The sequence below is a fragment of the Cantharellus anzutake genome (genome assembly GCF_015039405.1).
Source record: "Cantharellus anzutake strain C23 chromosome Unknown EI90scaffold_43, whole genome shotgun sequence".
Classification (NCBI taxonomy): domain Eukaryota; kingdom Fungi; phylum Basidiomycota; class Agaricomycetes; order Cantharellales; family Hydnaceae; genus Cantharellus; species Cantharellus anzutake.
Window position 1 is genome coordinate 571273 of NW_024066993.1, and position 22487 is coordinate 593759.

Below are 22487 nucleotides of genomic sequence, written 5' to 3' on the forward strand. Positions count from 1 at the left end.
GTGCCCTAGATGCTGCAAGAGTAATGACACAACTTCACCATTATCAACTGGACGATTCCAAACCGTTGGAACCTCAACTGATCCAGATGCGTGAACTTCGTGATTGATTGGCGAGTCTAGGTGATGACTACACTGACGCCAAGTTCGCCATGATAGTGTCAGAGGCACTCCCAGAATTGTATGACATGCTCAAGCAGATCGCCCTTGCGGATCTTGATGACGCCTCAACAATAGCCTGTGACAAGCTCATAGCCCAAATCCTCAGAGAAGAGAAAAGGAAGAACAAACCTGCTTCATCAACTGCATTGGTTGCCAAAACCGTAAAAAGCGCTGACAAAAGTAATGGTAAATCTGATGGGAAGAAGTCAAAGAAAGAACGCCCGCGCTGTACCAACCCAAACTGCAAACGGCAGTTGGGACATACCTTCAAACGGTGTTGGGCTGAAGGTGGAGGTTCCGAAGGGCAACGCCCAGCCAAGTCTGGCGATGGGCAGAGTTCTCAGAAGGGTGCTAAGAAAAAGGATGCAAAGATTGATGTCCTTCTCGCGGAAGAACATGCCGCGATCGCAGACAGCGATCATGCGCGAATGACTGAATGGGTTATAGATTCTGGAGCGTCATCTCACATCTGTGCTAATCGACTCTGGTTCTCGACATACTCACCTCTCCTTCCTCCACGTCCAATCTATCTAGGCGATAAACGTGCCCTCTTTGCCATTGGTCAAGGTCAAATCGAAGTCATTCTGCATAATGGAACCAATGACCGTCAAGTTATCATCAGTAACGTACTGTACTGTCCAAAGATTGGCACAAACCTCCTCTCCATGACACAACTAACCTCAGTTGGAGCACGAGTTTATTTCGCCCCCAGTAGTTGTCAACCCCTTAATCCCAGTGGTGAACTCCTTGGAATCGGGAAGGCCTCTGGCGGCCTTTATAGGTTGCCTTGCATTGTGACAGGTTTAGAATCCGCATATATCTCTAGGTGTGCCAGGGAAGGTAATGTTGAGGCCACGCTGGTTGCTCATACAACTACTGCGACAGCTTCACTTGATGTCTGGCATGCCCGCCTTGGACACATCTCGTCACAATCTATTCTAAAGATGGTCCACAGCGGTATGGCCAAGGGAATGGAAGTAGTCGGGGATATGAAGGATGGATCAGCCTACTGTGAAGAATGTGAGGCATCAGGACACACACGTTCCCCTATCCCGAAACAAACTCTTACCCATTCTGGTGAAATTCTCGGACGTGTCTTCTCCGACGTGTGCGAAGTCCAAACCGTAACTTGCAAGGGCTACCGATATTTCATCACCTTCATTGATGATTACTCCCGTTTCCTAACTGTCTATCCTATCAAGAAGAAAAGTGACGCTCTTGAGACCTTCAAAGATTTCCTAGCCCAAGCCGAACATCAATCAGGCAAGAAGTTGAAGGTCTTGCGCACTGATGGAGGCGGTGAGTACTTCTCCAACAAGTTCTCTGAATACCTTAGGGACATCGGGATTGTCCATGAGAAGACAAATCCTCACACGCCACAAGAGAATGGTGTGGCCGAGAGGGTCAATCGCACACTCGTCACGATGACAATCGCCATGCTTGAAAGTGTCAAGTCACACGTTGGCCGATCTGCCTGGCCATACACCCTCCGACATGCCGCACTCATTAAAAATATTGTTCCCCATTCCACTCTCCCTGATGGTACTTCACCGTTCCAGCTCTGGATGGGAAACAAGCCGTCAGTTTCTACCATACGCACCTTTGGCTGTAAAGCCACCCTCGCTATTCCTGAAAGACAATGAGATAAACTTGCTGCACGTTCCATCACTGGGATTCACCTGGGAATGGCTACCAGCAAGAAGGCTTTTGTGATTTATGAGCCTGAAACTCATAAAATTCACGAATCCCGCGATGTTCACTTCTTTGAGGAATCACCTGAACCCGAACAGGTGACAATTGAATCCTCGTCTGTGGATTTGTCTTCACACATGGTTGATAAGGATGATATGGCAGAGGGTGATGGAAGCGTTAGAAAGGCAGTGGAGGAAAGTGTCAGGGCACACACCCTGACTAGCCCGGACCCGGACCCGCATCCGGACCCGCTTCCACCCACCGCACTTCCCGCATGTGCGCACGCTCCGCACGCCGCATGCTCCGGGCCCGGTTCCTACCCCTTCATGTGACTTCCGGGTATCCCCGGAAGTTTTGCTGATATTGTGGCCACTGTGGGAAGATGAGAAGTTAGCTTCCTTCTCATCTCCTTACCCACAGTAGGCAAGTGTATTCTACATTGCCTTTATCTATTCATCTCCTTACCCACAGTAGTTGTGCCCTGGACAGGGCTGGTTACACCACAGGCTGTGGACCATAGGGGAGGGTCATGGGGACCCGGGAGCCGTCCCCTGACAGAAAGTGGTGAGAAGGGAATAGTGGATGGAGAAGTTGGGAATGGTGGACTGGACGAGATGGAAGATGATAATGATGGGGGATTGGAGGTTGGCACGTTGGGAGAGGAAGAGGACGAAGTGGTGCCGGAAGCTCCCCGATGGTCAACGTGCAAACGGCGTACACGGATTCGAGATGACGACGATCGATATTTTGTCAATTCATACGATAGAACAGGTCAGTACGCCAAACGAGTGGGCGAAGAGCACGCTTGCATTGCCCAAACTGAAGTCCCATGCACCTATCATGATGCCATGAATCGCCCCGACTCCGACACCTGGCTCAAGGCTTGCCATGACGAACTGATGTCCTTGAAGGAAACCCGAACTTATGTTGCGGTTAGTACTGATGAGGTAGACGTTCAAAATGTCGTTGGTTGTCGCTGGGTACCCGCGTTGAAAAAGGGGGCAGATGGATCTGTTGAACGTTACAAGGCTAGAATCGTTGCCAAAGGTTTTGGTCAGATTTATCAAGTTGACTACGACGAAACCTTCACACCTGTTGTCAAGTGGGTATCAATCCGAATCCTACTCGCTATCGCCGCACAACTCGATCTTGAGGTACACCAGATGGACGTGAAAACCGCCTTCTTGAATGGCGATCTTGAACACGTTATCTATATGAATCCACCTATGGGGAGCACCGATTATGGGAAGGAGAATGTCATTTGGAAGTTGGAAAGGAGTCTGTACGGCCTGAAGCAAGCTTCAAGGTCGTGGTATGAGAAGGCAAAGAAAGAGTTTGCAAAACTCGGCTTCCGCCGGTGCAACTCTGACCACGCTGTGTTTGTTCTTCGTGGGAAGGACAAAGTTTTTTGCATCATCGCCCTCTATGTTGACGATCTCATGATCCTTTCTAACGACCTCAGCCTTCTTAATCTCAAGAAGTCCCAGCTCATAAAAACGTTCAAGATGAAGGATCTTGGAGAGATTCACTGGTTTCTAGGACTCGAGATTACTCGCAATCGAGCTCAGCGCCTGATCTACATCTCCCAAACCTGTTATGTCAAGGATATTCTTACTCGTTTCCATTTCACTAATTGTCGTCCAATCTCTACCCCGATCGCATCTAACTTCAAGTTGCCCCGACTTGATTCACCTGAAGTTGACGTCCGCGATTATCAGTCACGAATCGGCAGCATTATGTACGCGATGCTTGGCACACGTCCCGATATCACCTATGCAGTGGGCGCTTTGAGTCAATATTCCGCCAATCCTGGGAAGGAACATCTTATCGCTGTCAACCGCTTGTTCAGATACCTTAACTATTCACAGAACTACAAGCTGGTTTACAATGGTAAAGCTCGCGATAACGACTTCACAGGTTACTCTGATTCTGATTGGGCTGGTGACCCACGTGACCACCGATCTGTTTCTGGCTTTGTATTCAAAATCGCTGGAGCCGCCGTGTCCTGGAGTTCAAAGAAGCAGTCTTCCACTGCGCTGTCCAGCACGGAAGGGGAGTATATGGTGCTTACCCATGCTGCCAAGGAGGCAATATGGATTCAACAACTTATCGGTGATGTTCTCAAATCCCGCTCTATTCCTCATACTATTCTTGGTGACAATCAAGGTGCCCTCGCCTTAGCCATCAACCTTGCTTACCACGCACGCACGAAGCACATCCGTGTTAGGCAACATTTCATCTGCAAGTGCGTCAACAACGGTGATGTGGATCTTGACTATGTCCCGATGGCTGATCAAGTAGCCAATGTTCTCACCAAAGGACTTGTGCAGATCAAACACGAGAAGTTCACCAAAGGGATGGGAATCATTAACGCCAATGTTCATTGAGTGGGCATATTGGAATATCAATGTCCATGCATACTGATATTTTCTTTATTGACGCAATATCAATTGAGGATATCGTATATACCTTTTTGTCTTGATGTCCTCTTCATTGCCGGTTATAGCAGGCAGTCGCTATAAGCGATATTAGTGCTAGGTGTATAAAACACACTGTGCGCGGAAATTTTTCACACCCCCTCAGTTCTCTTGTTGGAGACTGAGGTGATATCCTTTTTCTTTTACTTTATTCCTTGTATGCGAGTTCTGACTGTATTTACAGACCGTGTGTATAGGTAAAGGAACAATAAACTTAGTTCTCTTGTTTGAGACTGAGACCGCGCGTATAGCTTATTTACTTTAACTTCCTGAGCCCATTGAGCTTGGCTGGCTGCAAGATGGCGAGAGAGACCAGAAACTTCATCAGCTGAAGTGGCAACTGGCAGCGCATATATGGAATGATACTCAAGAAACTAGTAATAGTCTGTGACAATCAACACTCTGGGAGATGAATGGCACAACTCACAATGTTGCGCACGCTCTGCATGTGTGACATAAGATACTAGCAAGGTTTGGAGCATGACAACATTCCTACGGTTCTATGGTTCGGTTTGGTTCAGAACCGGTTCACATTTTCCCCCTAACTTAGAGAACTGTCACGACCGACAAATCCCGGGGCTCCATCAGCGGCAAACCAATGCCGATAGGCGAATCCGCCGACCCAAAACCCATCCTAACCAGCCCCCAACCCCATGTCTGGCCCCCTGCCTTACTGCGTGAGACTTGGCCAAGAATCAGAACCTAGACCCTGCCGGTATTCCAACCTTACCTCCAGTTCCTGACCCCTTGGTGCTCCTGGCATTCAGTCACGCCTGCCTTGTCTCCATCTGAACCACACTCATCGCTTCCCGCTATGTGGTCACAGCCATGCCCCGCTTCCGTCCACTCTGCACCCTCTGCCCACTCCGCACCCTCTGCCCATCTCTGCACCTTCTGGCCACTTCTGGTTGCCCTTGACACCTCTGGTCAGGTCAACACTCCCACTCCCCTCTGTACCTCTGTTGGCCTTCATGCTGTCCTTGTGTGACAGTGCTGGCAGATCAACTTCTGTTCGCGGACTTGTGTCGGCACTGCACCGACCCCGCTTATTTGCGGACTTGTATCGGCGCCGCGCGCTGACCTCCGCTTTTCCTCTGGCCATTTGTCACTTGGCAGCTTATCATTCATTCCTTGCCGAGTGCCATTTATTGTTTGCTTCCCTGCCAATATCGGCATTTGATCCCCTCTTTATTGGCACTAGGTTATTGATCTCATTCAGTTATTCATCAATAACCCTTGCCACTTATTGTTTAGTGATCTGTTCCTCCTTTCCAGTTCCCGGGCTCTTGTCCTTATTTAGTTTGACAATTCCCGCTTATCTCCGCGCCGGACTGACCGGCCTTTCTATATTCCCTCTTGCCTATTTATATACCTTGTAAATACTTTCGGGGACCCCAGTCTGAAATCAACTAGAGTACCCCCCCTGTCTGTTCTGAGTCTCTTCTTCTGCAAAGGGGCTTCCCCCCTCTGAGTCCGTGCTCGCGGAGTCCGCGCTCCTCCTACAGGTCCGCTCCGCCTGCAAGTCTTGTTTGAAGTCCGCTGTGAGTGTCAATCCGTAAATATGGGATCTCCCCCAAACGTCAAGCTCAGGGCACAGCGCTCCACCTGAGTCGCTGAGGCCGCGATCCCACTCTGCTAACCTTGAACAGCACTTCCGGACGCACCGCATATTTCCGCCCGCATATCCGCGCGCGCGCTCCAACAGACCTCTGCATCACCTCCGACCTCAACTCAGACAGAACCCAATCCATCGTCTATCTGTCTTCTGACAGTCTGCCAGACTCCAACAATATTCCCAGTCTCTGACAGCATCCCAGATCTCTGACAGTATTCCGACTCCGACAATAATCCCGTCTCTGACAAGAACCAAAACCAAACCATCAGAGAACTGGGTCAAAACCGAACCATGGTTCGGTTCTCGGTTTGGTCCTGGTTCGAACCAGTTCTCTGAGAACCATGGCACCCCTACTCCTAGCCCTACTGAAGAAGGATAAACATCGAAGTTTGCATGTCAAGGTCAAAGGACCAGACCCATATAACAGTGAAGCCAACTACAATAAGTTCAAAGTTTGACTGGCAGGAGTAAGAACTTATTTTGAACTAAACAAAGTACACAGATGAGATGAGGTCAAACACCTCCAACACATGTTGAGTGGCAAGGCCACAACATGGTTTGTATCAACTATTGCTCTGACTCTGCAAGATTGGACTCTCAAATCAGCTGTCAAGGCACTGTTTGATGAATGTTTCCCACCAGAATTCCGACAAATTCAATGAGATCATTTCAAATGTTGGATGCAACATGATTCCTCAGTTCAGGAATATGTCAGGGAAATGGACCGCATCAGAAACAGAATATGCAACATCACAGATAAGCAGTTTGTGCAACAGGTGGTTCAATGGACTGGATCAATACTATCGCATCAAATTATTAGATTATGGGTTTAGTCCTGACACTGGGAACATAGATGATTTAAAAGCGATCACCATGAATGCCTGAAAGAGCCAAGAAAATGGTCAGATATGAAGAGAATCACAAAAGAAACCAGAACCGACAAGGTGAACATGGGAAGGACAAGCACCCACCTGAGAAAGAAAACAAGAAATCCAAAAAAGATAACAAGCCCACTAGGCAGGGTGGAGACAAAAAAGAAAAAGACAGTGACAAAAGGTCTGGAGGGTGCAGGAGCAGATCCTCAAAAACAAAACTATTGAAAGAAGAAAGTGATGAGCTAAGGGCCAAGGGCCTATGCTCTAATTGTAAACAATCAGGTCACTTGGTGAAGGACTGCCCAGTAACTAAAGAGACCCACCCCCTCATTTCAATATATTACCTAAGTACGGAACCCCAAAGGTTTCTGGACAGCTCCGACATCCACAAGCACACCCCTGCTTCTGCCAGGCACTCAGTTGCCTTCCCTGCAGGTCTACCTTTGGGCTGATCCCTCCTTTCCATTTCTGGGTTATAGCCCATCACCCCACTAACCCCATAACCCAACTCATTGGTAATATTCAGTCAGCTAACCTGTAACTCCGTTAGCTCCACTCTGTTTGGCCCCACCATTTACAGGCCTGCCTCCTATGTAACTATATATACATAACTTGTAGATAGGTTACCCCTTAGTGATAAAATCAACTAGAGTTTCCCCCTCTTCTAGTTTCCTTGCCAGTCAGTAAATTAGGGCACTGTCATATCCGTGCATACCCGACCCCGACCCGACTTCCGGACCTCCACCCTCTTCACCTCCGGAGTCATAACCTACCGCTGCCGTTCCAATACTCACCTTCGGTCCTGGCAACACACCTCCTCCTTACCTCTCGCCATGCTCCTACTACTCCGCTCCCCCTTCACAACACCTCCACCCTCCCATTATCCTCCTACGCTTCCCCCGTCCGCTCCGATACTCACCTTCGGACCTGACTACTCTCCTTTCCGCCACTCCCTCTTCCTTACCTTTCCCCTCTGTTACTCCTCCGCCACCCTTCCGCCAAGTTACGACCTTCCACTGCTGTTCCGTACTTCGCACTCGGACACCGCTCGTACCTTACTCCGAGCCTCCATCATAGTCCCTACCTCGGACTTTGACTCCACCTCGGTCTTAGTCCATTGCATTGGTGACCTCATACTACATAAACACCATTGCCAATATCCCTCGGATTTTCAACCCCGCCTCCGTAACCTCCATAAGCTCCGCAACCCCTGAGCTTCATGGACCGCTGTCAGCGACTGGATTATTGTCGGAGTCGGAATACTGTCAGAGATCTGGGATGCTGTCAGAGACTGGGGATATTGTTGGAGTCTGGCAGACTGTCAGAAGACAGATAGACGACAGATTGGGTTCTGTCTGAGTTGAGGTCGGAGGTGATGCAGAGGTCTGTTGGAGCGTGCACGCGGATATGCGGGCGGAAATATGCGGCACGTCCGGAAGTGCTGTTCAAGGTTAGCAGAGTGGGATCGCGGCCTCAGCGACTCAGGTGGAGCGCTGTGCCCTGAGCTTGACGTTTGGGGGAGATCCCATATTTACGGACTGACACTTACAGCGGACTTCAAACAAGACTTGCAGGCGGAGCGGACCTATAGGAGGAGCGCGGACTCCGCGAGCACAGACTCAGAGGGGGGAAGCCCCCTTTACAGAAGGAGAGACTCAGACCAGACAGGGGGGTACTCTAGTTGATTTCAGACTGAGGTCCCCAAAAGTATTTACAAGGTATATAAATAGGCAAGAGGGAATATAGAAAGGCCGGTCAGTCCGGCGCGGAGATAAGCGGGAATTGTCAAACTAAATAAGGACAAGAGCCCGGGAACTGGAAATGAGGAACAGATCAATAAACAATAAGTGGCAAGGGTTATTGATGAATAACTGAATGAGATCAATAACCTAGTGCCAATAAAGAGGGGATCAAATGCCAATATTGGCAGGGAAGCAAACAATGAATGGCACTCGGCAAAGAATGAATGACAAGCTGCCAAGTGACAAATGGCCAGAGGAAAAGTGGAGGTCAGCGCGTGGCGCCGATACAAGTCCACAAATAAGCGGGGTCGGTGCGGTGCCGACACAAGTCCGCGAACAGAGGTTGATCTGCCAGCACTGTCACACAAGGACAGCATGAAGGCCAACAGAGGTACAGAGGTGGGCAGAGGGTGCGGAGTGGGCAGAGGGTGCGGAATGCACAGAAGCGGGGCATGGCTGTGACCACATAGCGGGAAGTGATGAGTGTGGTTCAGATGGAGACAAGGCAGGCATGACTGAATGCCGGGAGCGCCAAGGGCTCAGGAACTGGAGGTAAGGTCGGAATACCGGCAGGGTCTAGGTTCTGATTCTTGGCCAAGTCTCACACAGTAAGGCAGGGGGCCAGACATGGGGTTGGGGGCTGGTTAGGATGGGTTTCGGGTCGGCGGATTCGCCTATCGGCATTGGTTCGCCGCTGACGGAGCCCCGGGATTTGTCGGTCGTGACAGTCTTCGGCACTCTCACCGCCTGTAATGTATTTCTCGCATTTTCCCTTCATCCCTATTTGGACTACTGCTTCTTTCTATTCTAGCCAGTTAGTCATCATCCCCACTTCCCCTCATCCTCCTGCCCCTCTGAGCCTCGCCCTCCCTACCTCCTTTCGGACGTATCACAGGTCCTGCCCTGTGACCTTCAGTACCGCTCCGCTCCCTCTACCCTTTGTTCCCGTTCGGACGTCTTCGTTCCGATTCGGTCACCCTTTGTTCCCCTTGTGCTTTTGCCCCTTCCATTATATATATCGGCGCTTGTACATACTCGTCTTGGTTTCAGTCCGAAATCGACCTGAAATGCCCCCTAGAGACTTCCTGCTCACCTACTGTGAAATTAAGGACCAAATGGACAAACAGCAATGGCACAGCGCTCCGCTTGAGTCGCTGAGGCCAAGGTCCCTCCACGCTAAGTCTCCGATTCCACTCCGGAGTCGTCCGTTTCCGCCCCATTCTAACAGGCACAGACATGTTACTAGGCACAGCACTCCTGGTTTAGTCACTGAGGCCAAAGCCCTCTGCCATGGGGATGTCATCTTCGTCCCAGATCTGGTCTCTGACAGAATATGTTATTAACAACATTATTCAGATATGACAAGGTAAAAGAGCAGGGTACCAAATATGTCAAGGCACTTGATGCAGACGTAGTTGACATCTTCTTGGGGTTGGGGATAGTGGGATGGTGTGGAGGAAGGATTGGCAGCTTTGAACTCAAGGTATAGAGTAACCAGGTTGCCCAGCCGCTCTCCCCAAGCTGTGTGCAGTTACTGCTTAGGGAGTAGAGAAGACATCACCATCAGGAGTTGTTTGCTCAAAAGCCCTTCATCTTGAAACAGCCCAGCATCTGCCATTGCAGGTTCATCCACCCAGTCACCTTGATCATTAGGCTCAGGTGCAAAACCAGTGTCCTGGAGCTCCTCAAGGTCCACTCTAACTTCAACTGATGTCCCTAGTCATCAAGCTCCATGTTTGTCAGTGAGTCCAACATGCCACTAGCTCCCACATACCTTCAAGGATTCTTGCCTGAGTCTCTACCATATCGAGTTGTGCCCTCTTCTGAGCAACTAGTCCATTTTGTTCTAACCTCCCTGTACCCATCAAGTTAGTTAACAACAACGTTCCACCATTTTTTTGTCCATCCCATCAGAATGAAAGATTTTAGCAATGCCTGGAAAAATCAGTGTAGTTAATGTTATTCCAGACTGAGTTGGCACTCACGAAAAGCAGCAACTCAAGGCTCAGGGGCTGAGCTGGATCAGAGTGTGTAGAGCAGCACTGGTACTGTGAAAACAAAGCGTGATAACTGTGTGGCGATGCAATCAGGGAATGTTCAAACCACACACTGTCATGCCACTTGACACCCAACACCAAAGCACCATGTCCAAACCGAAACTGAGGGTAAATGAAAAGAAAATGGGCAGATGATAAGAACTCACCATGATTCTAGATTCCACCTTGCATCCTGAAGCCCAATGTGTGTTTAACAGTTTCGTTTGGGGCACTCAAATGAGATATGGGCTCACTGAGAAAGAGGTGAAGGGAGTTCTTCAGTTAGTTAGTGATAAGTTTGTCCAGGACTTCAGCCTTGCTTGTCAAGCCAGTGGTAAGTATGTAAACAAATGTAAAAATTCTGCAGAAACTCATGTTCCATAGACTGGATGCCCATTTGGGGCCAAATGAGCCTAGAGACAATTGAAAAAAATGTGCTGACCCATGTATTTACTACAGAGATCAGTGCCAACTTGCTGCCCAGCTTGAGGAGGTTCACATGTCTGTGAGTGATGCAGCAGTGATAACTGGTATAACTAAAGAAATTCTTGCATCATGGAAACAGGCAAATATTTTGGACCACTTGGGACAGCCAGGCATCATGTTGGTTGATGGTGGCCAAACATTGCCTGTGACGATACTGGCCTCACAAAGTGTTGAAGAAAACAAAGGGTGGGAAGCACTGTGCAGCGAGATCCTACACCAGATATCAGGGCAGATGAACAAAAACGTCAGGGCATCAACTGAACCTCCTTACCACACTCCTGCTTCTCGCCCTTCCACTCAACTGGGGATTCAACAGGCAGTCATGGGGCCCACGGCTCTCTGTGTGGACACTGCAGTAGCTTTGCTAAGGATGGGGAGGTGTGCACAGTCACAGTCATGTTGGGTGGAATCACCAGTCTGACAGAACACTTCGAGGGCCCCACTCCCTTCTTGGAAGATGCCTGACCCTTTAGCAGTGTCTCAGGTTGAAGACAGGAGACTTACAGTCTCCAGTTCATCAAGTATCCATGATCAAGAAGCAGTCTCCACAGAGCTGGCTTTGTTCATCAATGAGCTCAACCTTACCACTAGCAGTTCTCTGGGAGGCATGCCAATGAATCCCCCCAAAATCATTCCACCATTCACTCGGTCTGCCACTTCATCTTACTTGACAGAATTTGACACTGTGGCCACAACCCGAATTGCACCCAGCATCCAGTCCAACTCAGCTAGGCCCACTGCCACTCCTAGCTCCACTTTGTGGCTTCAAAGTGTCACATTATCAGACCAGGCCAGTGCCTATGCTGATCCAGAACCTAGAGTGTCAACCCAACGTCATTGTTGTGGGGACAAGTCCATGTGGGTTAAAACAAGCCTCATTGCACACTTCACCCTTTACTGCATCAGGGATTAGGATTGGTGAGTCGGGGTAATAGTAGGAGTTGTAGAGGTTGTAGAGGTGGTTCTGACGAGTCTAAGATCGTTAGATTTGGTTGGGTTGTTGAGGAGATATGACATTTTCTTTATTATCTTTACTATTGTCATTCATTCACGCATGTGACTTTCCTTTTCTATTTGTATTGGACTCTTCCGTGACCCACTGTACAGTTTGGTAGAGAGTTATCAGCACCGTACTCCCAAGGACCATCCTACCTGAGAGATAGAGAGATACCTACCCCCCCCCCCCAGACCTGAGTCACAAGTCTAGTTGGATAGACCTGTTACATTGTCTCCCATTAACTCAAGCAAACCTGGAATGGTTGACATCATCTTCATTGAGTAGAGTACCTGACACTCAGGGGGTTGCCACATGGGCAGGAAGTGAGTCAGCACTTTCATCATTTGTGAAGGTGCATACAGATTTGGGGCCCAATGAAGTTGAAGTTATTGTTCTCATTCGCAACTAAAAAACTTCAACATTGACAACTTCCACTCTATGCTCATAACACCCATACTTACACAGAAGCCAGCTTGCTTGCCAATCTGGCAGCTGCAGGGCAGAGCAAGTGATGGAGAATCAGCGATACTCCCATGTTACTGCCTCCTAAAGTCAGTGATTTGTGCTCGAAAAAAGCCTGTATTTTCGCTAAATTCAATGTCTATCATTTTTCCTTATTCCAAATATGGAAATAACTGTTTACCTCTATTTGTTTACCAGTTTGAATTCCCAGTTTATCCAACTCACTCCCAGTGCAACCAAGCCCCAGCAGATGTCAACACTGCCCACAGGTTCACTGATGCAGCCCGGATTGGGAAGTTCAAGGAGTGGGAAGTGACACGCTCTGACAAAGTCAGGGGATAACGCGTTGGTTTCTGCCCCACTATTGAACAATGTGAATGCTTTGGTCCCATTGATCTCAACAAGACCAGTCAGGGTGCGACGTAAGTCGGCACTCCGATCGGTAGAGTATTTACCTGCCTCACACAAAAGTCTGAACTTTGCGTCGAACATAGGCGGGTTTTTCTTTGTTATTTTTGCTGGGACTATATCAGTCTCCGGCTTTGGGAGAGGCAACTGCCCCTCAGTCTTAAATCAACGAACTGGTTCGTCTACCAGCTCAGTGACAATTTGCTCTTCAGAGAGGAGCGAGTTGGCTCTTTGAGCTGACGCTAACTTAAGGGCATAGTTGTCCTCAGATGGGTCAATAATACCCATCCCCTGTAAACTTAAGCGCCCGAAGACGACCTCGTCTTCAGGTTCGCTGACCGTCTCATCAGGAGGGCCAGCCGGTTCGTATGGGTCCTCGACGAATCGATTGTCAGGATTGCCATCTTCAGCGGTAACTTCTTCTTCTGGGGCCTCCCCAGACGGATCATCTTCATCTCCCTGACCCTCTGGCTCGTGGGGAGGGTCTTGGTCCTCTTCTACGCCCAGAGCGTATAATTTGGCTCTGGGTGGATGGTTTGGACACTTGAAAGAGTATCCAATCTTGCCACATTTGTAGCAGAGGGGGTTGCCCTTCGAATCCTTCAAAGGGCATCGTTGGGTGTTATAAGAATTACCGGTATTTGAAGAATACCGGTTGTTTGATGAAGAAGGGGCCTGGAGAGTCCCTTTGGCATGTGAAGAAGGTGAGCCTGTAACAGGCTTCGTCGTGGCTACAGCAGGCTTCTTATTACTAGAGTAAGAAGAGAAATTCGGATAGCCCCTCATTGGGGCTATCCTAGGAGCAACTCCCAATGATCCCCTTGTGGATGGAGTTGAGTTGTTGGATACACTCAACTTGCTAGTCGGGTGTGTATTGGTTGATTTGGAGGGGGCAAGCCCTCCTTTATACATGTTTATTGCATGCATTGAGTCCATCATGTTGTCAACGCAAAGAACAGCCGTCCACAGTTCATCTTTGGACATGAAGTCGACCAAAATTCAGTCACGTAGTACGAGCTCTTCCCTTATATGATAGGGGAGAGCATTTACAAAACACTCATTGAAACTTGCCTGGTCAGGGCAAGTGATCATCTTCTCCGATGCTCGGAGAAGCTGAGTATAAAAATGCTTAATCCCCTTTGCAGGGTCATAAGCGAGCATTTTGAAGAGTTTGGTGGCAGGTACTGCCGCTGACCTCTTCACATATGTGAGCATCAGCTTTGTTAAAAGCTGAGTAAAGGTGGGGATGGTCCCACTCTCAAATCCTAGCTTCATTTCGTGAAGCACAATCTGTTTAGGATTGCCATCTAGGGCGCGAGCAAGAGCATCTATGTGGAGCTCGTTGTAGCTCTCGCCCTTCCACCCATTTCCTGAAATCCAGGAAGTGAGTTCGACAAGCCAACTCTCGAATTTTTCGAGATTGTTCTCCCCAGACCATAGGGTCATGGGGAATGGAACAGAGTTTTTCTTTATTGCCATTTGCAAAATTCAAGGCAAACTCCGAAATTCAAAATTCCGCAAAATCTTTCGCATCACTGCTCACTCAAAACTCGACCGATTTTGGTGATTCGACATGCATTGGAAAGCGTCCGAGTAGCGCTTCATGATTGTTTGGATGGCGCAGCAATATGAGAAGATTTTTTTCTTGCCGATTTGCACATGAATGGTGGAATAGTATCGTGATTTGAGTGCAACGTTGTGCGCACATGTCCTTTATTTAGAGCTTTCTGAACATCACCACATTAATATTAGATTATGGAGGCAATGGACATGACATTAGCACTGGGGATGAGTCTGCCACCAAAATGCGCGACAAATTGGTAAATCATCTGAGTTCGGATTCTCACAACTGTACAGTTCCACCTCTCTTCTTACTCCCATCTACATGTCCACATGGTCACAACAAGAGGAATGCGACAGGCAGCAGATGCGCCACCACTGAGCGAATCTGATCCCACCACCACTCACACAGTAGTGACTGTGGCTAAGCCCATCATGGTGAATCAGAAACAACGTGGTAGGCGTCGAAAAGTGGCTTCAGAAATGCCACCGCCTGAGATCATCAACCCCCTTCCTGTGGGCCTGGCGGTTGAGGAACCAAGTGAGCCCCAGGTTGTTTCCTTGGTTCCCGCCCTTGTTTCCCCCATTCTCACCCCCATTTCTCCTATTCTCACCTCTGCCGCTGACCCTCCCGTCGTGAGGAAGACCAGAAAGTCGCACACTAAAGCCAAGGCAATTGAGGCTGACCAAACAGAGCAGATCGGCATTCCAGAGTACACAATTGCGGTCACAAATGCGCAAATAATTCAAGAAATGCCAAGGCACCCAGCAGTCCTGCCACTTTGGGTGCAGTTAACCCAAAAGAAGTTATAAATGTCAAGCACGAGAACAAAAAGCTGCAAGTTGCAGCAAAAGTTTCCGCTGTCAGAGACCCGATTCGAGATGAAAGAATGTCTCCGTAACAGAGGGCTTCGGCCTCAGCGACTTCTGCCAAGAGCGCTGTGCCTAGTGACACGTTGTAGGCGGGATAATCGCCCACACGCAGAGCCGGCTCGGATACCCGCTTCCAACATTCAGAAACCACTTCCATTCACGCGACAACTCGATACGAATTTGGTATCTAAAAATAGTCCTAATTCGTACGATTCTGACGATACCAAGAACATCCCAATCGGTGGAGATTTGACGGAGTTCCGTGTTGGAGAAGTTAGGCACAGCAGGTCACGGGCATGTGCGGGCGTGGGAATCTCAAGCGGCAACCCAGAATTCCAGCCTCACTCGTTCCCACGGCGTCTAATAAATTGGTAAAAATGTTCATCGGCTGCGTGAGAGTTATCTCCGGCTTCATTTCCAATTTCGGCTCTTAATTCCGTAAATCCGTTGAGATATCGCTTATTTTCTTATATTTTCATATTTTGCCATCATTTCAGATATTGATTGATATTCTTTTATTGTTACTGTTACCCTTTTTTTATTATTTCGCCTAATAAGGTATGCAGGTGCCATATGGTACCAATATTTCTCATCAATTATTCTAAAAATAATTGTTCCTTATATCCTGTACATACCGGATTTTGGAATAGAAGTTCTCCCCTCCCCCATTTTCTCTAAGGTGCTAGGACGCGCTAGAGAGGGTGTGAGTGAGTGGAATTCCAACAGTAGGAATAAGGGCAGCTGTCTAGCTCACAACGAGTGAGTAGTGGACGCTGAGCCCGGACCTTGCGGAAATCCCGGAGAACTCACCATGGAGTTAAGGATCGAGAGTTAAGCAAAGTCTAGTCAAGAAGTAGGAGTTTAGGGAGAGTTTGGCCCCACGAGCTTAGTCGGCATAGAGAGCCGCTAGCCCTCTTTCAACGTCCGTGCCCTAACTTACTGACTGGCAATTAGAACCTAGGGGGGGTAACTCTAGTTGATTTTACTACTGGGGTGTAACCTATGTACAAGTGGGATATATATATGGTTACAGCGGAGACGGTTCCGCAATTGGCGGAGCCGAACGGAGCGGAGCTAACGGGGTTTAAACATTAGCCGACTGAATATTACCGACGAGTTGGTTCGCGGGGTTAGCGGAAAGGCAGGCGATAACCCAGAAACGGAAAGGAGGGATAGGCCCGAAGGTGGGCTCTGCAGGGCAGGCAAGTGTATTGCCCAGCGGAGGCGGGGGTGTGCTAGCGGACGTCGGAGCTGTCCGGAAGTCCTCGGGGCTCCGTACTTAGGGAGGCATAGGTAATAAATTGGAATGAGGGGGTGGTGACCATCGAGGGGTACCGAGAGGATTGCAGAATACGGGGGCTCCGAGGTTAGTGAGGGAGGAAGCGGAGTTGGACCGGAGGGATCGGAGGAACCGGAAGTCGATGGCCGGGGATGGATATGACATCCGCAGTCATTCCTGACTCCGACTATGCGATGACGAGTGAACTTGAAGATCTGTCTAGTGATGAATCTGAGATCACTGGTGTGCTGGGTGCAGACGATGCTCCAGCGCTAGTCCAAGAGGAGGCAGTTGAAGGTGAGTGCCAACTCTCATTCCTCACCCCGCTGAGACTGGTGTCATTCGTGTTTACCTACTCCTATAGACTACATTATAGACTTCGAAGTTGAGACTGACGATGTCATCAAACTTCTTCGACTACCCATATCTATGTCATGGTGGACATTCCAGGATCAGATTGCTGAGACAATGGGCTGCCATGAGACCCGGCTACACTTGGGCTATAGGCTCAGCACTGCAAGAGTGGGAGAGAAGGCACACAGCCTTGAGACACTGGATGAGTATTCCGAAATGCAACAAGAAATAGTCTCGGAACACGAGAAACGGGTGGTCCTCCAGAAAAAGGCGTCCAAGATGAAGCCTCCGAAGGCATTGAAAGTATTGATCAAGGACAGGCAAAATAAGGCTGAAAAAAAGGTGTGAGAGTAGATAAATGTTCAAAAATCTCATGCAACGCTAATACTAACAATTTTATAAGACCATCGCAAAACCAAAAACTGCCTCAAAAACTTCTTGTGCTAAGCTCAATAATAGTGCCGATCCAGACTTGGTCGAGTCCACATCGGCAATGTATATGTGGCAACTCACAAACAAATACGGCAACTGTAATCAACATGGCTGTTTTGTCCGGCCTGATGGGACTCATCGGCACTTGACCATTGCAGAGCTCACTTTGTGGGCAATTTCCATCGTAAGTCTGATATTGGTTTGCTTGCTATGTAAAACTTATGAATACATAGGAATTGCACTGTGCAACCCTCTCAGTTCCTCCTGACTCGCTCAAACTTTCAAGTGAGAACGATACTCGTCCGCCCAAACTCAGCAAGTCTAAACAAACACCTGGTGCAACATCTGGTTATCCTCCACCACCAATTCCAGGTGCCATGTGGCCATATCCCACAGGATTTGCGCCGTTCAATACCGCCGTGCCTCAGGCATATGCAAGTCACGATGCAGGTGTAAATCCCGGTGCAATTCCAATCCATCAGTTCGCATTTTAGGATGATCTCATGTGTTGCTCACTGTTGCTTCTGTTTATAGCACTAAATTTACGCTACATGTCAATTGAAAGACTCCTTGAAGTGCTTGATGAAGAAGAACTGCCGCCAAAATCTCACCTTGCGATGAAGTACAAAGAGCAGTTTGCATCACATGGCTTTCACACCATCTACGATTTGACTGATACCGATTATCTCAGCCCCAAAGTACTCAGTGAACTCCTTGAGCCTAAACCCCCCTTTGCAACCTGTGTATGCATTATAAGGTGTGCGAAGGATGAAGTACAACACACTCAAGATGCTTATTTGTCTGGCAATAGGTCGGTTCTCATCTAGTACTTGATTTCACAACCGCTTCACACCCTCGGTTCCCCATTCACACTCTTTTCCCGTGCAAATATATACCTTTCATGTAAATACCTTGCATTTCTCATTTAGTTCGTGCTCCCCAGGTGGTGGATGATGTTTAGTAATTATGACCGATCACGTGTTACAAGCCTTGCCTGCCACTGTCACAAGCAAGGGGACATTGGAGCCACAACTCCACACCACCTCAGCCATCATCCTCCATTTCACATCATGTATCACACAGGCCCTGATGGGATGGGCGATAGCCTTCATGGCCGTGAGTTCGGAGATGCCACACAGGCAGGTTCATCAATAGCTCATGCCCGCTCATCCTCCGTAGCATCGACCAGCTCCCGTCACCACTTAAAAGGCTACCAGACCCCGTCCTCTTCATCACTAAACCTAACTAGCCATTTTATGTTGCGAAACCGGTCTCATACCCCAGATCCTCTTCCCTTAGCCACATCACCCACCTTGTCAACGTTTTCAAGTCCGTCTCACATGGCGGTTAGCTTTGCAACCTCATCCCACCTGTTGATTACCCCTCCCCCTACGTCTCCGCCTTGCCCTCTTAGGCGTTTGCGCAAGAAGTTGCGTCCACAAGATTTCGACCCCAATGCTGCGAATTCCTATTCTGGTGATTCGTCGGGATTGCGCTCATACACTCCCTTCAGCTGTGTCGATCAAGATCAAGATCAACCGTTATTCGATGATATTCCTGAGGAGCATGTATCGGGTACCATCACTCCATTACCGGTGTGAATAAAGTCTCCGAGTCCCCGACTGATGTCCAACGATTCCCCTGCTGCTTTTCCGGTTCCAATGCCATCATCTCCACTGACAAAAGCCCCATTGCTTTCCTGTATCAGCTCCATGAAACATTGGCGATTGCACCGATCTTCTCAGACCAGCAAAGATTTCGCTGGAGACATTTCTGTCGATTCCGGTACCAGCATCCCTTACCAACCACCTAAAACACCAGAGCCATCTTTCTCACAAGCTGTCACCCCAGCGTCGCCTTCAACGAGCCGAAATTGGCTTTTTAGGATTACTCCTAGCCCCAACTCAAAGCCAACGCCAGATCCCGGGCTCCATCTCAGCAACAGCAACAGTGCGTATCCCACGTCCTGTTTCAGGAAGCGGAGCTCAACCACTGCCAGTTTCATTCACCTATATGATCTCGAAACTGGCACATGTGTCTACATGAACTGTATCAGCGGCGAAACTGTCTTCGTTACTGCAGAACATGAGGCCACTAACAGTATTATCGGGGTTAATAAGCAGGGCCCGGTGTTGAGTGTGAGCACTGACGAGCAGACCGTCATCCCTTACATTCTTACCGTTCTGAACAACACTGAGCTGGCGGTCAAATTAGCTAGCCGGGCAAATTTACCTGGTGCTGACAAGCTGTACATTCAGCAGTATCAGCAGCTTTTCGCCTCCAGCCAATATAGTGAAGCTGCCAAGATTGCGGCCAATTCGCCAAGAGTGAGTGATAATTCGACACTCTTATGTTGTTACGCGCTGACGATTGCTCTCAGGGCATTCTTTGTACACTACAAACCATAGAGCAATTCAAGCAAGTTCCTGTTCAACCAGGCACTCTTTCGCCCATATTTCAGTATTTTGGTATTTTACTCAAGAAAGGCAAGCTTAACAAGCATGAGTCACTTGAATTGGCACGCCCTGTTCTTGCCCAGGGCCGTAAGCAACTGCTTGAGAAATGGCTCAAAGAGAACAAGGTAACAACTCCTCATCCAGCGTGAGCATAGAGGTTGACCACATAAATTGCTCCAGCTTGAATGCACAGAAGAACTTGGTGACATTGTTCGCTTACACGACATGACCCTCGCTCTCTCGGTATATCTTCGCACCAACATCCCCAATAAGGTTGTCGCATGCTTTGCCAAGACGGGCCAATTCAACAAGATTCTATTGTACACGAAGAAAGTCGGCTACCACCCTGATTATGCAGCGCTTCTTCAGCACATTATGCGAGCGAACCCTGAGAAGGGTGCCGAGTTTGCAGCCCAGCTCATAAACAATGAGAATGGGCCCCTTGTAGATATCGAACGCGTCATAGACATCTTCATGTCACAGAACCTTATTCAACCCGCCACGTCCTTCCTCCTCGATGCCCTCAAAGATAATAAACCTGAGCAGGGTCATCTTCAGACTCGTCTCCTCGAGATGAATTTAGTTCATGCTCCCCAGGTGGCAGATGCAATTCTCGGAAATGAGATGCTCAGCCATTACGACTGACCACATATTGCCAACTTGTGTGAGAAGGCCAGCTTATTGCAGCATGTATGCGATTCTCAAAGTTAGACTATTTTTCACTGACCAAGATTCCGCAGGCTCTCAAGCATTACGAGGATCGGATCAATATGCGCAAAAACCTTCAGGTGGTGGTCCAGATCGCAACCAAGTATTCCGACATTCTTGGTCCAGTCAAACTCATTGAGTTATTCGAGTCATATAAGAGCTTCAAGGGGCTATATTACTACCTTGGCTCAGTCGTAAATCTCAGTCAAGACTCCGAGATTCACTTCAAGTACATCCAGGCCGCTACTCAGACTGGCCAGATCCGCGAGGTTGAACGAATCTGCTGTGAGAGCAATTACTACAATCCAGAAAAAGTCAAGAATTTCCTCAAGGAGGTGAAACTTTCCGATCAACTCCCGCTTATCATCGTCTGCGATCGCTTCGACTTTGTGCACGATCTTGTTCTTTATCTCTATCAAAATGGATTGGTCAAGTTTATCGAGGTTTATGTTCAGTGCGTCAATGCGGCCCGCATGCCTCAGGTTGTGGGTGGCCTCCTGGACGTTGACTGCAATGAAGCGACTATCAAAAGCCTTCTCACCTCTGTTATCGGGATTTTCCCCATTGATGAGCTCGTCAAGGAGGTTGAGAAACGTAATCGCCTTTGAACATTCTACAAAATGTAATTACATTTACGGAACCATGAATGTGCAAGTTCAGGTGTGATACGGAAAATATATTCATGCAAACGGGTGATTGTCGCAATTTTGGCATCATCATTATCAGTGATGCACATATCCTCACGAAGCACCTCATCGCATTGAGTCAAACCTTTCAGCCAACCAAAGGATGGTTCGATTGGGCTGAAATCAGGGCTGTAAGGTGAAAGATAGACAACTTTTTTGCCACTAATAAAGACTTGTTAGCGTCACTTGTTGAAATAGAAGTAGACATGTATATACCTTGATTCGATCATTGACTTGATGTGTTCCCCTTTGTGAATACAGCAATTGTCCATCACGACAACTGAATTCGGCCCAGGAAAATCGCTCATTTGCGCCAGTAGCCCATTGATGAAATCGGTGAATAGCTCGGCAGTGAATGAGCCTTCCACAATCTTCAGCCAAATAATGCCATCGAGGCATAAAGCTGGCAAGACAGAGTATCTGAGCCTTTGTATGAGATTATTTTCCACAAAAGATGAGAATTATTCATACCTTCGACCCTGAATGAAGTGGCAGCGCTTTGTTGCGCGCTCCCCACGGAGAGACCAACCATAATCCCGATATGTAGTACGCTTATCAAATGAACTCTCGTCAATGAAAACCAGCTGCTCTGGCTTATATTGTCCAATTTCGAGTAGAAAATTGGCCCATTTGACTTCGCTGCGCTCAATTGCCACCTTCGTCATCTGTCACGAAATCATGGTTAATAAATACAAGGGAAATGGGTATAAATAGCCACCTTTTTCCATGTCAATCCAGCATTCTGTAATGCATGCCAAATGGTGGAAAGGGATACATCAAGATCCCGGAACTCATGCAGGTGAGCTTGGAGTTCTTCGAGGTAAAAATCTTTGCGGAATTCCAACAGACCTAACAAGTACTAACCTATGTACTTAGAGAGGCCAGGAATATAGTGATTGGAAAAATACTTACACTGATATCATTCTCTTCTATGAGGCGTGGCCAACCAGCTTTGGATGGCCCATGTGAAATTCTGAATGCGCCACCATTCGCCTGGCAGTTTTCATGTACATGATACACTGTCCATAAGCTCACACCAGCTACCAATGCAATCTGTTCAGGATGGACATGGAGTGCCAACATCCTTGCAACATGTCAGGAACGTGCCAGAAGCGTATCCGGGTGACCCGCAAGGCGCGCGAGGTCGTCCGGGCTCGTAAGGTCAGAGGGGCGGGACTTTAGCTTCAGCG

The 22487-nt window shown here is 48.5% G+C and overlaps 3 protein-coding genes across 3 annotated transcripts; all 3 read left to right on the forward strand.

The window, feature by feature from the left end:
- Nucleotides 1–10764: 10764 nt before the first annotated feature.
- On the forward strand, nt 10765–12488 carry EI90DRAFT_3018389 (uncharacterized protein; the record flags this gene model as incomplete). Its single annotated transcript, XM_039057228.1, has 7 exons — nt 10765–10934; nt 11056–11101; nt 11162–11460; nt 11518–11940; nt 11996–12000; nt 12328–12402; nt 12442–12488. 7 exons carry the CDS (start codon nt 10765–10767, stop codon nt 12486–12488), a joined length of 1065 nt encoding a protein of 354 aa, XP_038913281.1.
- Nucleotides 12489–14842: 2354 nt separating this feature from the next.
- Nucleotides 14843–15322, forward strand: EI90DRAFT_3127516 (uncharacterized protein; the record flags this gene model as incomplete). Its single annotated transcript, XM_039064017.1, has 1 exon — nt 14843–15322. The coding sequence occupies one exon, from the start codon at nt 14843–14845 to the stop codon at nt 15320–15322; it is 480 nt and encodes a 159-aa protein (XP_038913282.1).
- A 4613-nt stretch (nt 15323–19935) lies between these two features.
- EI90DRAFT_2880122 (armadillo-type protein) lies at nt 19936–20275 on the forward strand (the record flags this gene model as incomplete). Its single annotated transcript, XM_039053915.1, has 2 exons — nt 19936–20028; nt 20084–20275. Coding segments are annotated over 2 exons (285 nt in total), but the record flags the coding sequence as incomplete, so codon positions are not given.
- Between the last annotated feature and the right edge of the window lie 2212 nt (nt 20276–22487).